Source organism: Neomonachus schauinslandi, chromosome 5, assembly GCF_002201575.2.
Source record: "Neomonachus schauinslandi chromosome 5, ASM220157v2, whole genome shotgun sequence".
NCBI classification, from domain to species: domain Eukaryota; kingdom Metazoa; phylum Chordata; class Mammalia; order Carnivora; family Phocidae; genus Neomonachus; species Neomonachus schauinslandi.
Genome location: NC_058407.1, coordinates 92,020,388 through 92,033,082, shown reverse-complemented (window position 1 = coordinate 92,033,082; position 12,695 = coordinate 92,020,388). Strand labels below are relative to the sequence as shown.

The window sequence follows — 12,695 nt, the reverse complement described above, 5'->3', positions numbered from 1 at the left end:
GTATTTCTTTGCTCTTTCCGCCGACATATGAAGAAGGTACATTATGGGTATTCCAAACGTGCTGTTTCCAAGGTTACATAAACTAATGGCCCTGGGGGACTGACATGTGCCCCTGCTTCTGTGGAGTTGTGGAACTTACTTAGCTTTGGCATTTCCCTTACCAAGTCCCAAGGCAAAACCAGGAATCTGCAGCAATGGAAGCTGGGAGCAAACATGGATTAAGATTCTAGGGTGAGTGAAATTTTGTCTTCCCGATTTGTTTATACCTCAGCTTAAACCCAGACATACAGTACTCAGTAGGAAACTACTTAAAATGTTGCCATTAAAGATCGAAGGGTAGAGTGAAGTGACAGTTTTTCCTCTTGGGGATGTCGTAGGTGTAAATTGTTCTTCATGCCAAGAGAAATAATTTGCTCTTCTTTCCCCTGCCCTCTCATTCCTCAGTTAAGAGCTGCGTAGCTCCCCAGGGGAGAGGTCACTGCTGTTGACTAACGTACAGTAAGGAACACTGAATTTCTTGCACACACACAAGGCGTGTCGCTTCCATTCAAATGGCCCGATTCCAGAGGGGAAGGGTGACCAGATAACTTCTTTATTCACATGCCTCAAACCAAAAAAATAAAAATTCTTGGCAACTCTACCTAGTTGCTTCCCAGTCTAACCAGCATCTCCTGTGGTGCGCTGATGCGTGTCCATCACTGTTAGGAATTTGTGCGTTATCCGTGTCGATATAAAGCCTGATGGAATTTACTAAGGACTCCCATTTTCTTCACCAGTCAAGGCATCTTCTTACTGCGACCCTTTATTTTTATTATGTACAGTGAGCAGGATTCACGCTCAAAGCTTTGGTGAACCAAGTACTTTAATTTCAGCCTTTGAAACTGTCGCAATTCCCTTGAGCAGAGAGAACCCAGAGCACGGCTGCACTCACCCTCTGCAAGCCACCCTGTTGGCCTGGGACACTGCTCCCGCGAGGTCACAGCCTGCATTTCCCGTGCGACAGCGGTTCCACGGGCTTTACTGTTTTAGCTAGAACCAAAGGAATGAAACTGGTTTTTACATAAACCCCATTTGATGCCTGTGCACATAAACTGCAACAATGGGACTGACTTGTAAACATCTTCCAAGACAGTGATGTCATTTTCCAGTTGATTTCACAATACTTTAAAGATAAAACCGAGTATAATTACGCTGTACAAGGATGAATGGGCCCCACGGAATGCTAGAAATAACTCACTTCCCTCTTCCATTTATAGATGCAGGAAAGTAATATTCAGAGAAAAGCACCTAGACAAGTGTAGACTGGATCTAAAACATTTCTGCGTGGTGTCAGAAAACAAAACCAGACAGTATTTAAAATAACAGGGACAGCTTTTAGGTGAAGTTTGTCACCTAGTCCCAGTATGTACACCCTTCCCTTGCCATCTCTACCTTCCTTGTTTCCCCTTAGCCTGAGCCCTGCTCTAATTTTCATTGTCAGACCCAAACTAGTCCTCCAGCACTAGCCTGCTCTTACTGGTCTCTAAGAGGTCCCCAAATCTGTGCACTTAAGTCGTAAGTGGCTTGACCTTCAGGACTTCCCAAGATCTGCACCTCCTCATCTGAAGCCTCTCACTGAACACCTCGCACATGCCGCCTTCCGTCTCTGGAGTCAGACGTATTCCACACTCCCTTTCCTCTTGTGTCCCTTGCCCACCTCCGGTTCTTTGCAAGGTCCTGGCCAAGGCAGCTCTTCTAGTCTTGGCTCACCCAGTACCATCCTTCTTGCTTTTAAATTTTCTTAAATTTAACTTCAACTCGGAAGCCTGTCCCAACCAACTTAAATGACGTCACCTGTGATTCTCATTATTCCAGGGTAATATGCTTTATTATGAAGCATATTTATGGAGGTAAATGCTTATTCCTTTGATGCACAGAACTCTTTGACAGACTGATGAGACTAAGCTCCTAGTGTCATATATAAGCAGAGGGGTCATGAAGATGTACATGGCAAGGATGGAGAACAGATCTAGGACTAGTCCCCATTTTTCCTACAAGAATTATAAAACCATTTACATGTTCCATTAGAATGTGCCATGACTGTGCATCTGGCCTCTCTTCTTCCTACCCTATACTCATTCTTGATTCAGTCAGCCAGCAGATATTTACCGTGTCTAGGGTTCTCCACTGTAGTGTGCATCTGGGATACGCGCTAAAGAATGGAGGCCAGCCGGGCACTGTTAGCCAAGGCGCCGTTGTTTCGTGGGCTGATGGCGCACATACCGTGTCTGATGCCCTCAGCACTTTATTTTGAGCTAAGATCCCTTCGACACGGGAACAGCGGGACGGGTTCCACCGTGGCCTCCTTGTGCAACTCGGATGTTGCTCTTCCCGCCAACCAGTTTGCAAGGAGAGGTCCTTTCTCATTTATGTACAAACAGGTACCAGTTTTGATTTTATTTCATATTAACATACATGAACATCAAAATGAGAAATGCACAATTTAACCATTCAACAGCATCTTACTCCAAAAGAACACTATATTCATAATAAACATTTATACAGTCTTTCCACCTCCCTTTACAAATGTCCTAAACCATTGTCCAGCCTTTCTCACACGAAGTCTAGTTTTGCCCTTTAGAAATCCCCGTTCAGTGTCACGCTGACAGACCCCAGGGCGTCCCCTACGCCTCCGTGGAGAGAGCAGCCCGCCCGCCCATGCGGCGGCAGTCTGGGCCCCGGGAACCGCGTACCTGACATGCGCAATCCAGGATGACGGCTGTAGGGCAGGACTACCTCACAGTCACGGGGGGGAAGGGGACCATGGCCAGGAGCCTGGGACATACTTAACACTGGAGCTCTTGCTTTCCCTTCCTAAAAATGTTCCACGGTTGTGACCAGACTCTGGAAGGAGTGAGCTCTTCCACGCTTGGTGTATACGTAACACCTCAAAAATGACTCCGTGACACCTTGAAATGTCTGATTACATCCCCAAGTTAAATGTATGTAGAAAAACTACCTCAGCTCATTGAATAGAACTTTTCCCACACAGTAACACTGAGCTCCCTATGCAGTGTCCTCTCTTCCCGCCTGCCTTTTACACCCGGCTCACAGCACATTATTTGTGTACAAGCAGTTATGTTACGTGACGCTCAGAATCATCACGAGCAAGTGTGTTCTGAATCATGTCATTCGTTCTGTGCTGGTTTCAGCAGTCATCATAGGAAACATGAAGTCACATCCTAGTTGAAGGACTATCCATTTCTCGAACACAGAAAAACCTGAGATATGAGTCAGCAACTGGCTACACTTACAGTAAAGAACAATGACATCACCCCCCCACACACACACAAAAAGCTGCTGACGTGAATTAAGGCTTCAAAAGAGGACCATACTGTAGCTGACAAGACTCAAGCCAGGAAGTTCAAAAGCAGATATGTACTAATCACTTGTGTACTTGTTCCAATCGACTCCTATTTTCAGCTGCCAGGACTGATTCCATACAGTGATTGTAGGTCAAAGACTGAGAGGTCACCTTGGTCCCGCTCCATTTTGATATGTCCCTTCTACTAAAAGAAATGCCGGGGATAGTTTCTGAGAACAGCTTGGCTGTGGCTTTCCACTCTGCTCACACGAAACAAAATGCTGCCCCCTTCCCCTCACCTGCCTATCGTATTCTGAGGTTGTATTCTGAACCCTCCTCACGGAACTAGCTTCTCAGCCCTATTAGTAAATCGGAAAGTCTGAGGAAATTACAGAATTACCTCCCTCATCACATGCTCAGGGGAACAAAACCATTGAGAAAAAGGAGTTTCCTGCCTCTTCTTTTTTTTTTTAATTTTTTTTTTTTTTTTATTTATTTGAGAGAGAGAGAATGAGAGACAGAGAGAGCATGAGGGAGGGGGGGGTCAGAGGGAGAAGCAGACTCCTCGCTGAGCAAGGAGCCCGATGCGGGACTCGATCCTGGGGCTCCAGGATCATGACCTGAGCCGAAGGCAGTCGCTTAACCAACTGAGCCATCCAGGCGCCCTCCTGCCTCTCCTTCTTAACGATTTTAATTCTTTACTCTTTCCAGAGCTTTTCTCCCTCTTGGTAGTTTCCTTGAAAAGTCTACCTGTTAGGTTTTTACAGAATGTATCTGTGCAAAGAAACCGAAATGGAAAAAAAATCTACTTTGGCTGAGAACTTGAAGGTACTGCTGTTCTGCTACCAACCCAAATAAATTCACATCTGGCTTCAACCAAGTTCATCTTTATTTAAAGGATTAATAAGCCCATTTGGAACAATTCTTTGATTTACATGCAGGGAGGTAGACAGACTTGTTTAGCCTCCCGACCTACCTTAAATCATCATGCGGCCAGATCTCTGGCCGTTCAATTGACTCCTAGATGGTTTCCCTTCTCTTCATCAAGCTGAGAAGAAAAAACTAACTACCTCCATCCAGGCCCACCTGGAAATTTGTGCAGAGACGGTCTGAATTGGTCTGCAAAGTGTGACTAGCTACCTACCTATTCACAATGCCTAGAAGACAGGCTACCAGACTTGGTAGTGGTGAAAGCCCCGACTTTCAGTCTGAGGTACTGGGTTTGCTCTGAAGTTGACCTTGGCAAGGCCCCTAACGGTCTGTGCAGCAGAATGCGGCTCGCAGTGCTCGGCTGCCACGTGAGCTTGGAGGTGCGAATCCGCTTTGGATGGGATCGTTTCTCTTGCGTTTACCATGAGGTTCTGTCCCTGATGGGGTCTACCCGCCCAACCCACGAGCTGGCTCAGTCTCAGCGCTAAGGTGCACTACGGAAGGGGCCGGACAGAGACTAGTACTTATCTCTTGTAGCACAACACGGAAACGGGAGGGTATTTTGTCCTCCAACACCAAATCAAACTGGATTCAGTAAAAACGAGAGGATGTGCAATGCGCTGCGTACAATTTTTCATCTGTCTAGGAGGAAATCTAGCATCTGCCCTTCCACTCTTGTTGAGAAAGAGTAGCTGATCTCTCAAGTGCAGACGTTGAGAGAACAGCTGTGTTGATCCATCTTTTGCTTTTACACCATAGCTCCATTTTCCAAAAATATATATGTATGTACATATATATATTTCAGATTTACAGGGAATATTTTTTTTTTTGTGAACAAGAGAAATATTGTCCATAGAAGTCCCAAGTTGTCTTCCTTCTCAGGAGACCTCAATGATTTCCATGCTGCCTGAAAAGCTGGACTGGCTGCCCACTTTGCCCAGTTCTTCCCGCGACCTGTTCTCCGACATGATGCTCTCACCAAATTCCATCTGGCAGCTTCTGCGTTTGAACTGCTTTTCGAAGGGGCTCTCTTCGTGCCAGCTCCGCCGGGAGTCGGCTCGGTCACTTGGCTTCTGCCGCCTGCGCACGGAGTAGCCCTGGTCGCTGCAGGTGGGCAGCTGGCTGCAGCTGTAGGCCGAGTAGCTGGCGCTGCCCCCGTAGACGGCCGAGGCCGAGTAGAAGTGAGAGGGCTCCGTGGCAAAATACCAGCTGTTGGGCAAGGAAGGGGCGGAGGTCTGGGGAGCCAAGATATCCGAGTGCCAGCCCTTGAGGCCCAGGCCGGCGGCAGACTTGGCGAGGGGTTGCTGGCTGGTGGCCAGGCCAAGAAGGAAGCTGGGATGGCAGTTGTCCTCCACGCTCCCGCTCCGGTGCAGCGGCGAGCAGAGGGGCCGCGGGCCGGTCCCGCCGACGCCGGGTCGAACTGAGTGCACTCGCTTGCCCTGGCCATCGGAAGGCCTGGCCGGCTGAGGCTTCTTGGGGAGGCTGGCTTCCTCCTTACCTGGGCTGCTTTCTGGGCTCTGCTCCGATACTTCCTCAACCGGGGAGAATTGGCAGAGCTTGCTGGTCCCCTCCAGAGTCGTGGAAGGTTTGTAGTATTCCAGAGCGTCTTCTGAGGAGGAGAAACCATGCAAGGAGGCCGCCACGCTGGCTGAGTACGAGACGGATTTGATGTCCAGAGAGAAGGAGCGCTTGAGCTTACTGCTGTCTTCGAGCTTGCCCGAGGGCAGGTGGAGCCCGCTGAGCGCCTGGACCAGCGGCCCATCTTCCACCAGCGAGGGCTGTGTGCTGGGCGCGCTGGCCGGGGGCGCGGGCCCTTGCCCTGCCGCCTCTGAGGTAGCAGAGTTGGCCCAGGGTGGACCGAGGCACATGGCGCTCTTCTGTCCACCCTCGGAGACCACGGGGACAGGTTCGTTCGGCTTCTCCAGGTGCAGCAGCTTGAGTTTGCTCTTTGGCCCTGATGCGCCAGTCGGGTTCTTAATCTTCTTCTCATAGTCCAGGAGTTGGCCCAGAAAATTGAAGTTTGGAGAGATAGTAGGCCTTTTTTCTTTCACAAATCTATGTAGAGAGGAAAGACACAAAAATCTTGACTTTTGCAACTACACTTTATCTTAAAAACAGCTAGAAAATAGAAATATTAGGTGAATAAATAAGGTAAGGAATTATTAGAGCCTCCTGTACATACCTATGGAAGATGACTGGTATGGAAGTTCAGGGAGACCTACAACATGTCCCTGGAGCATGCTAGAAAGAGAGGGGCCAGGCCCCCAAAGCTCTAGTTTAGCCTTCTTATTTTCAAGGACCCAGAGTTACCAATGCAGCTGGCAAGCGAGGATTCTGTGCTCACCCCCTGGGGCCTCCCCCCACCCCACCACGGTGGTGCCACCAACAGACATACGGGTAACGGCCACTCTCCACAGCTTTCCCGGTATCGTGCCTCTCAAAGTCCCCACAGCCGCTTCCTCAGAACATTTCATGTTTTAGTTAATGACCAGAAAAGAGGTTATCAGATGACCAGAGCACCAAAGCACACACTCGAGTTCCTTCTCTTTGTCTTCAAATGACAGAGTCATCAGCTATCAGGTGGCCTGAGTGTGCTAAGCACTGGGCTAATGCATTAGACAGAGTATTATCTCATTCAGTCCCCAAACCTACCCCGTGTCAGGTGGGTGGATTACCCCCATCATACAAGGGACACAAAGTCCTTACTTAAGTGACTTGCCCGAAATCACACAGCTGGGATTCAAAACCAGGCCTAATGTCTGGGTCCACTTTTGTAAACACGTGTAAAAAAGAATCATCAAGGGCGCCTGGGTGGCTCAGTCGTTAAGCGTCTGCCTTCAGCTCAGGTCATGGTCCCAGGGTCCTGGGATCGAGCCCCACATCGGGCTCCCCGCTCGGCGGGAAGCCTGCTTCTCCCTCTCCCACTCCCCCTGCTTGTGTTCCCTCTCGCGCAGTGTCTCTCTCTGTCAAATAAATAAATAAAATCTTTAAAAAAAAAAAAAAAAAAGGAATCATCAAGGGGTAAAAACTAGTAATAAATAGCTTTTATATTTGATTGTGGAAACACAGACTCTTAGAGATAGTAGACAAATTCTTCAGTGGCTCCTGACCTTCATGGACACTCCTCAGAAGATGCAGGAGTGCAACTACACTGAAGATTTGCATTTGAATATGGAAGGAGAAAAATCACAAACTCCTTGGAAATCAAGTAACCTAAAGCAAAGTAATGAAGCCAGAAACATCTGGCCCAATGATAACAAGTATAAACGTAGGGTCCGCATAATAAGACTTGGTAACATGACAGAAGTTTCTACATGGTGTCGGAAGACCTGTAGGGAGAAAAGCCTGACTGGGGGACAAGGGAACTGATGCAGACCAAGGCAGGACCCTTCTCCAGGCTCGCTCCTCGAATGAGAAGCTGCTCAGGTAGCTCATTTCTTTCCAGATCTTCCAATTTGAGAAAGAAGTCCAATTGTTACAACAGGCCTGCTTCCTGCATCTGTACATACTGGCTCCTTATCACATGGAAACTACCCACCTCTACCCACTAAGCACCCAGGGGCCTCTGATTCACTCACTGCACAAACTCTGGTCCTGTGCATGCTTGCCACTTGCCTGCCCTCCACTTGGCCCAAGGGTTGGGGGAGCAATCCAGTCAAAATGCAGAATCTGGACAACTCTAGAATGTAGGACATTTTACTCAGTGAACCGATTTTGACAGTTATTTGCTCTTGGCTTTTTCCTCACAGTGACAGAGGCACAAAGCTTGAAGCAGAAGGAGGAATTCTGTAATGGGTATTCTGCTGGAGCTTTTTCCCTCATATGTACTTCCCCAACTAGGAAAAGATATAAACTTACTAAATAGGATGGTGATCTGTTCAGATTCGTTGTTCATGAAAATTAAAAAGTAGCTGAGGACGAATCTGACACATGTTCAGGTGGAATTCATGCTAACTTACAAAAGTGCATTCTTCTCTGGTCTTTGAAAAACCATTTAAAAATCCAGTCACCTGTAAGGCATGTAACTAGAACAGTCCTGATTTGCTTTAATTTGGGTACCTGCCCTCCTCACCCTTCACACTTCAGGTCAAATGAAAAGCCTGTTGCACAAGACGCGTGCCGGCCCTCACCTGTAAGCTTCGTCTAAGGACATGTCCATCCTCTTCATGATGTAGGCGATGGCGATGGTGGCTGAGCGAGAGATGCCCGCTAAGCAGTGCACCAGGACACGCCCGTTGGAGGCCTTGGCTTTCTCTGCGGGAGTCAAATTCAAGAAGGGTCACTAAGAACAACCATGGTCAACAGTGAGATCTTGCGGTCATGTACCTCCTTTCATCCTATAACTCAAAGTAAATCTCATCTACTTACATACTGTTCCTTTCAATAGTTTCTTAGGGAGATAAAGGAAGATCACTTCCCCACCATTTACATTCAGGACAATGAAGGGCCAGACGTGTTAAGTCAGCAACGACTCCCTAACTCAAGCTCACTTCTTAGTACATTTCCCAGTGGGTTTTTTTTTACATTATTTTTTCATTTTAATAACTTTCCCTGGGTATAAATCCTACATTATGATGACATGATTCTACTTGTTTAGTGTGGAAAACTGCAGAATACAGAGAAGTATAAAGAAAATAACCTCTCAAATCCGAAGATGTAGCTAGTATTTTGTTGACCCATGTTGTCTGACACTTCAACTTTTTTCTAGTTAGGAAGAGATAGTGAACTTTTTTTTGTTTAGAGACAGAATTTTCAGTTTTGAGATATAACTGACATGTAACGTTGTATTTCAGTATAATGATTTGCTACATATAGGAGGTATGAAATTTTAAAAAAATATTTTCTCATTTCAAGCATACGTGACATACATTACTAACTGAAAAAGCAGGAGGGTGGACTTCATCACCATATCACATCAGAAAGCAAGAAGATGCCAGGTCAAGCTACTTTTAAAATGCTGACTCACAGACCCTATCTTCCTATAGTTTCCTGTTTTTGTTTAGACTTTTCTGTACGTCATAAAGTGGCTCGACTTTATTTGCTAAATTTAAGAAAACCACGTATATGCTATGAATCGGGTTTAGCAGCTCACGTTAGCAAGGACCCAGGGAACTGGAACCTTTTCTGGATATCCAGGAGTTCCTGACTGCATCATGTCTATTCCACACGACATGGCAGGACTTTTGGACACTTTGTTAGAACCAAGAACATTCAACCCCAGTGCTGCCATCTTTCCCTGTCGAGGGGCTTTACAAGTTACTTGCAGGAGTAAGTTGCCCCACGCCGCCTGGAAGCTACTAACATTTTGCCGGTACCAGGGCCGCCTCCGTTCTAAACGACGACATGCGTGCTTACCGGTGAGCCACTGCCACGGGGCTCAATTCTTCCCTTTTCACTCCTGTTTTAGCTGACACCAGCAAAAGTTACCAAACCTTGTAGTACAGTTCCTGTAATTAACAGATATCCTGGGAATCTGCTCTGGCAGCTGAATAATAATATGAGGCCACTCCAGTGTCACTGCTTCTGTTGTAAGTATTACAAATTCCTAATGTAGATGATTTATTATTCATTGTGTACAAAACACATAGGACTTTTGGATAGTATATGAATAAACAACTTTCCTTAGATAGTGAAGTCAAACACAATGAAACGGTAACAAATGAATATAAGTTCTTCTTGAAACAAAGAAATATATAATATACAACGTGATAATATATAAACCCATGTACATAAAGTCCCATGCCTTCCTGGGCCCGTACCATTCTCTTCCTTTTCTCAACTATACAGTCGTCAGCCTGTACTAATCTTAGTATTTCCCCTTTTGCCTAGGCTGCTAAGAAGCTCAAAGCTGAGATTTTTTACTCAATTTCAATAGGTAACTGTAATTCAGATTTTACTGTACCTTTTCTAGCCCCATATTACTTGGTTCTTGCCCTTTGATCCTGTTTTAATGTGTATGTGTGTAATGTGTGTATCTTTTGATCCCAGTCTCATACTGTAAGCTGCTTTAAATTCTTATTGGAAGTAGGCTGGGTTTCAATTTTTTAAACTTTATTTTTTAGTTAGAGAGTGTGTGTGCACTCAAGTGGGGGGGTGGAGCAGCGGGGAGTTGGAGGGGAGGTGGGGTGGGGGAGAGGGAGAACCTTAAGCAGGCTCCATGCCCAGCACAGAGCCTGATGGGGCTCCATCTCATGACCCTGAGATCATGACCTGAGCCGAAATCAAGAGTCAAGACGCTGAACGAGTGACCCACCCAGGCGCCCCTCAAATTTTTTTTAAATGTTGACAATATTCTCTCAATTATTTAAAATAGTTATCTCAAAACAAGACTATAAGGACTTAGAGGAGGATCTTGCTTCTACCTCAGAGGGCTTCACACTGGGCATATATTATGCACCCAGTACATACTGGCTGGCTGACTAATACATACCTTTAAAAAGCAATCTTTATAAAAAATGTGAAAAGGGTCGGAAGGAAATAAAACAATATTGGTAACAGATGTGTTAGGATGTTGAGGTTATAGGTTTCCTTTTCTCTTTTTCGAATATTCTGCATTGTACTTACGTTGCTTTTACAATCACGACACTTTTGAGGATGTATTTTAGAAATCTGAGGGGCGCCTGGGTGGCTCAGTCTTGATTTTAGCTCAGGTCATGATCTCAGAGTTGTGGGATCAAGCCCCGTAGGCTCAGCGCTCGGCGGGAAGTCTACCTGGGATTCTCTCTCTCTCCCTCTGCCGCACCCCTCCCCACCCCATGCGTGCAGGCTCTCTCTAAAATAAATAAATAAATCTTAAAAAAAAAAAAGTATTACACTGGATTGGGGTTCTGCTCTTGGGAGAAATGAGTGCTAAAGGGAGTCTTAAAGCAAAGGAGGTCACATGCCCAGGGACCTGGCAAAGAGAAGGGAAAGGTGTGCGAGGCAGCCGTGCAGGGGGACCCAACAGGTGGCTGTGGCACACATGTTACCAGAAAGGAGGTGTCAAAGGTGGGGAGCAGGTGCTGCAGGGTCTGGGACCATTAGGCTAAGGACCGCAGGCTGCTGAACAGGGAACAGCAAAAGCACTGACGGTGACAAGTGGAAAGAAGAAAGGCAGGCTGTCACTACAGCAGTTCAGGAATAAAAATCTAGGACAAAAAGGGGCAGAGAGGATAACAAACGAAAAAGGTAAGGGGGAGCCAGTGAGGATGAGACGTTATAAAGGCCAAAAATAAAGAAGCAATAATTGAGCTCACTAAGGACAGCTCTAAGGAAAACCAAAAGAACTTCTCAGATGATCATTTGTAAAACTACTAAAGAGCCAATTATGAATTAGGCACTTTGCAAGGTACTCTCCATCCGTTATCTATTTTAATCCTCACAATATCCCTCTAAAGTACACACACTATCTTCAGTTTCCAGGTCAGGAAATGGAGAAACTTACCCCAAATCACTTAACTAGTAACCAAGGAAGGCAGGGCCCAAATACAGTTTGGCTCCAAAGTACATGCCGAGTCACCCCCCTGTGCAGCCTGCGCACAAACCCAAGAGGCGGGGCAGGAACCGAGGGTAGGGTGAGGAGGGAGAGGGCCAGAGGGGCAGCCAGCCGGGACCGGGCATCTTGAGAGTGTCCCGCAGTCCCAGGCAACCCCAGCTCACTGCTGCACGTGTGAACTAAAAATAAAGACAAAACTCCAGAACACTTGAGTCCTTCCAACAAACCCAGAAACTCATTTGAAATTTATCTCAGTAATAAAAAGACAAAACCCCCACAAGCCTGCAAGTCACTCAGCCCTGGTACAGGGGCAGTCTTCCCACTGCGCGCCCTGCCAGGACGGACCATGGCAGAGAGCACGGCAGAGGCCAGCAACCACCGTGACCCCGTTGGACGCCCTGAATTACCTGGAGGGGTGGGGGAACGGTGACTCTAGTAAATAGGGACGAGTAAGTGAAATACTGGGAAGTATAAATATTTTCAGATATTACTAATAAATTAGAATAGCATTTGGGTGTGCTTAACCAAGCTGAAACATGGTAAATTCCTTCCGTCTGAATTAAGTGGCAGGATGACCCCAATATCTCTCAGGAGAGAAGCAAGCAAGCTGGGGCAAAGTTATTCATATTCTCTCTTTTCTGCTAACCCTCCTAAAGCTCAGACATTATGATGAGTTCTCTTCTAAATAGATCCTGAAATTGCACTTTTAGCTGAATCTAGAGCCAAATGTCTTTGGATTGACAGGACATGCAATAGGAACATTAACCGGAAGTGTTACCTTCTAAAGAGGCAAAAACTGAATGATATACTGAATACTTCCTAGAAATACAACGGTGGGGGTGATTCATTTGGGAGTTCTGTTTGTGAATATTATAATGTGAATTATCTTCTCTAAAGCCTTTTATCTTCTGATGTTTCAAAGAATGCATCCTAATTAAAGATGAAAAC

General features: G+C 46.3%; 1 protein-coding gene across 3 annotated transcripts in view; it reads right to left on the bottom strand.

Annotated features, from left to right (window-relative positions):
* Positions 1-5,054: 5,054 nt before the first annotated feature.
* DUSP16 (dual specificity phosphatase 16) overlaps positions 5,055-12,695 on the bottom strand; it is a 95,629-nt gene continuing 87,988 nt past the window's right edge. For all 3 annotated transcript variants that reach the window (XM_021690527.2, XM_021690526.2, XM_021690528.2), the window contains 2 exons: positions 8,404-8,527; positions 5,055-6,328 (listed from right to left, as the gene is read on the bottom strand). In XM_021690527.2, coding sequence (XP_021546202.1) covers positions 5,152-6,328; positions 8,404-8,527 — 1,301 coding nt within the window. In that variant the 3' untranslated portion in view covers positions 5,055-5,151. The remainder of the gene's footprint in view (positions 6,329-8,403; positions 8,528-12,695) is intronic.